The 3,981-nt window shown below is 43.9% G+C and overlaps 1 protein-coding gene across 1 annotated transcript in view; it reads right to left on the reverse strand.

Moving 5' to 3' along the window:
- SLC25A20 (solute carrier family 25 member 20) overlaps nt 1-3,974 on the reverse strand; it is a gene marked incomplete at its 5' end in the record, with an annotated part of 14,520 nt that extends 10,546 nt beyond the window's left edge. Inside the window, 3 exons of the mRNA XM_009284521.2 lie at nt 1,452-1,579; nt 3,554-3,646; nt 3,933-3,974. Of these exons, the coding sequence (XP_009282796.1) occupies nt 1,452-1,579; nt 3,554-3,646; nt 3,933-3,974 (263 nt within the window). The remainder of the gene's footprint in view (nt 1-1,451; nt 1,580-3,553; nt 3,647-3,932) is intronic.
- Between the last annotated feature and the right edge of the window lie 7 nt (nt 3,975-3,981).

The following is a 3,981-nucleotide window of genomic DNA, read 5'->3' on the forward strand; positions in this document are numbered from 1 at the left end:
TGAAGCGGTTCTGCAAGGGCACCTCAGCCCCAGAAAAGACAGAACAGGCTCCTCAGGTTTCTCTCCATCTCCTTCCTACCAAAACTTCCCTTCAAAATCAGCATGGGGAACCACTGCCATCCTGCCTGCCTCTAGACCCATAACTATGGTGCTAAGAGTCTGACCTTTATTTTTGGACCTCATGTCCCAAGCACACTGTATCTCACTGTGTCAAGTCTGCACCCATAGTACAGCACAGCTGGGCACAGTGACAGTTCCACCATCTATTTGTTCTTTCTCTCCCGCTGCTCTGCTTGAGAGGAGTTCTAAATAAAGACTCAAAAAACTACGTTGCCCTTCTCCAGCTTGCTCCTTAAAACTTCCCTTTGGTACAATGTGTATAAAACACAAGGCACTGAGGCGATTAGGCTGCTGGAAATAAGCCCACAGCCTATTTGTTTCCTTGTATTGTCCACTCCTTACTGTTCCCCTGGTCTCACCCTTCAGCCTTGTCTGCACGAGGACACTACCGTGGTAAACCGGAGGGTAAGCTCGCAGTGCCCCAACATCTCGGCACTGCCTCCCTCTGAGCAACCTGAGCAGAGGGAGCTCGCTCCGTGTCACGGCAGTGGCCAGTGCTGTAGAGCCAGGTGCACTCACACCACCCGGGAGGCCCCTGCGCAGGCAAGGCTCCAACAGAAACCACACCTCCCCTCCCCACCCCACCACGCTTGGCTCAACACAGTGGACTCCTGCTTTCTGACAGGGCTCCTACGTATTGCATGAATAACAGAATAAAATATTGCTAAGCTGCAGTTCTGTTCCTGCAGAGCTATGAATCACAACTCAGCGAAGAAGTTAAGGGAGTACTTTATGGGTGGGGGGCTTTCTTCAAGCATAAGTTAGCTTGTAGAAAGCCACACAAAGTTTTTTTAGCTTTCCATCTCTTTTCCAGAAGGTCAGACGTGCCTGAGAGGAGGGCTGCTCATAAACACCGCTTTTCGGAAATTAATAATAAAACGTTTCTATGGCTGTTATTACATCCTAACGTAAGGACACAGCAAGAGTCACAACTACCAGGGAAAAGAGAGTCAGGACTGTGAATGTTGTCAAGACTGCTTGACCATGAATTTATTTCCCCCATAGTTTCTGTTAATAGTGCGACCGTTGGCAGGCAATCATTTAGACGAGTACAGTGTGAGTTATATAAACAGAATTGCTCCTTAATGGCTCTTTCTTGCGTAGAAAGGGAATTGCATAGCACCTGCCCACATGCTGTCTGTTTTTAGCCTGTGCTATTGGTCCCACGCTTCCAGAAGCATTAAAACACGCAGGTGTTTTATTTTTTAGAACTATATTTATAACCTAGGAGAAGAGACAAATTTACACCACAACTCAATGTGCGACAATACAGCAGGCTGCAAGAGCCTTAGGGTGCCTTTCCCAACTGTCTGATTAACTCAGAAACTCACGTCAAAATGTCATCAGGTTTTCTCTGTTGGAGTCTTTTTCCCAAGCCAAATCCAAAGAAGCACACAGCAAACATGGGTGTCACTCCAATAATAGGAGCTGCCATTCCTCTATATAAGCCTCGGACTCCCTGCAAGAAACGTTATCACAAGAATTACTTGGTTTTGCATAGATTTCGCACACATTTCAACTTATTGAGAAGCAAAAGGCTACAATGCAGGACAGTATCAGTCAGCCAGTCAAATTAATCATAGAAATAATGGGGCCTGCTCTTCATTTGCAATGACACGTGTGTGGCCGAGGCTCAGGGCCTGTTGCAGAGGAAAGCTATCCTTCCTAGAAAACACTGGCACTACTCATACCCTTCTGTTCCAATACTGTTCATCCCGTACTTACATCTCAAGTATGAGGAAGTTAAGTTAAAAGCTACCTGAATAATAGTTCTAATGGATTATGTCAAAAGTCGTCTCTCTCAGATACATACAAAAACGCACATGGGCTTCACTAATGTCATCAAATGCAGTAGTGTAAAATCCTGACACTGAGCCTGAGAACGCTGAATGGAATTCACTCTTCAGATAACGGAAGAGCCAGGGAGACTAACCTGAACTACTTCACTCCCCACATGAACGCAATTTGGAAAGAGTTCAAGAGCAAATAATTTTTTCTTTCCTTCCCTAAGTCAAAACTTTTTCACCATACAACTTTACGTTCCTGATGTTTCCCTTCATCAGACCACACACATGGAAAAACTCTAATGGAGACCCAGCAGTAGCATTTATTTCATTTATCTTGCCTTTGAACTGAACTTTTTCTAATAAAAAGGAGAGTTATCTTTCTAGATAAAGGCTAGATGCACAAATTAAATATTTGCTGGTCCGTCCGCCCCTTCCTTTCCCCCCCAAAATAAATCAGTGTATCCCAGTATGTGTCTGTACGCTTACAGGCACAACCGACTCTAATGAAATTGCATCTGGCTGACCAAGATCAGACACTCCTGCTCAATCTTCCCGGGAGCAGTGGGAAATAAAAGGCCTTGGCAGAGAGGTTTAATAGCTTTCCTTACAGAAACTGATGAGTATTGAGTAGGAGTAGAGAGGCAGCATTACTTTTGAACTTCACATCACAAGGCTATTATTATGGTTCAGCTCTGACGTCCATGCTTCAGCAGGGGTGTTAAAAACCGCAAGGGATTCGGAGCTAGCAAAGCATTTCAGTGCTTTGTGGGAGAGACTAGGGAAGCCAGATTTACTTTGGTTATATAACCACCTGTTAATACCATAATGAAAGTAGATTTCAGATATGAGGCAGATCTTTCATTTAACAGAGAGTTACCTAACAAGATCCAGCGGCCAGAAATTAGATTTCAGACTAGCAAACAAACAGTTGGGCTTTATAGCCATTGTTTCCAAATAGTAAATAGCTGCTGGGAAAACTTATGAAGCAGAAAACTGGATTCTGTGTCACTTAAAGTCTTTAAACCGAGGCTGCGTGCCTTTCTAAAAACAAAACAGACTATAGTTCAATCACATGATATGGCTGATTCAGGAGTGAAAACCACTGTCCACCTTCTGAAGAAGATTGAACAAAACTACTATAATTGACCCTCTGTTCTAAAAAAAAAAAAAAAAAAAAAAAAAATCTATTAATGAATGCTCCTCTGCCTTCTCGGAGATGGCATAACACATTACAGAAGAAAGTAAAAGTACTGCTTGTACCAACAAAAGTCATTGCCTATTTTAGGATTTCCAGAGACAACTCCAAATACCAAATACAGCAAGATTCCACCGACTACAACAACAAAGCCAGCAAACAACTGCCAACATTCACTCCAGTCTGTAACTTCAGATGTTAATATCATCCTATTTTGAACCAAAAGCATTTCTTAACGAAACAAAGAGACATGCACCTGGAGCACGTGGACGCTAAGTATTCCCCAAGTTTTGTAATCTGCTTAAAAATTTCAATTAGAATCAATTCAACTGATAACCCAAGAATTGTATAGTCTCTGGGGGGCAACATTCCCACAGGATTCCATCCCTGCGACGTACAGGAGCAACTGACATTTTTGGCAGGCGTCGCAGACGGCACGCTAACACAGTACCTCTCCAACAAGAGTCTTTCTGAAGCAGTCAAAGGTCCCAGAATAGAGCGGAGGCTGACCAGGCTGCGGCTTAGGCTGGGTTTGCAGCCTGACCTAGTAAGATGGGATAGGAAAACATTATTTTATTAAACGTTACTATCTAAACTTTGATTCAGAAAACACCTCTATATGACTATTATGGAGTAAGTTTTGCGACTGGACTTTACGGTATTGGTTGAGAGACTCACATCATTTTAGCCCTTTGCAGAAAAGATTGAATTTTAACGTATTTGATAGCTAATGTCTTTGACCAATTCATTGCCGGGATGACGCCAGGATAATAATCCCACCTCAAGGCCCGAGAACTAACGCCCCGCCACCGCTCAGCCTCCTCGCGTACCCAGCGTGAGGGCCTGCGCTCCTTCCCGACCCCGATTTGGTGTGCGTCC

Source organism: Aptenodytes forsteri, unplaced genomic scaffold (genome assembly GCF_000699145.1).
Source record: "Aptenodytes forsteri isolate BGI_AS27 unplaced genomic scaffold, ASM69914v1 Scaffold53, whole genome shotgun sequence".
Classification (NCBI taxonomy): domain Eukaryota; kingdom Metazoa; phylum Chordata; class Aves; order Sphenisciformes; family Spheniscidae; genus Aptenodytes; species Aptenodytes forsteri.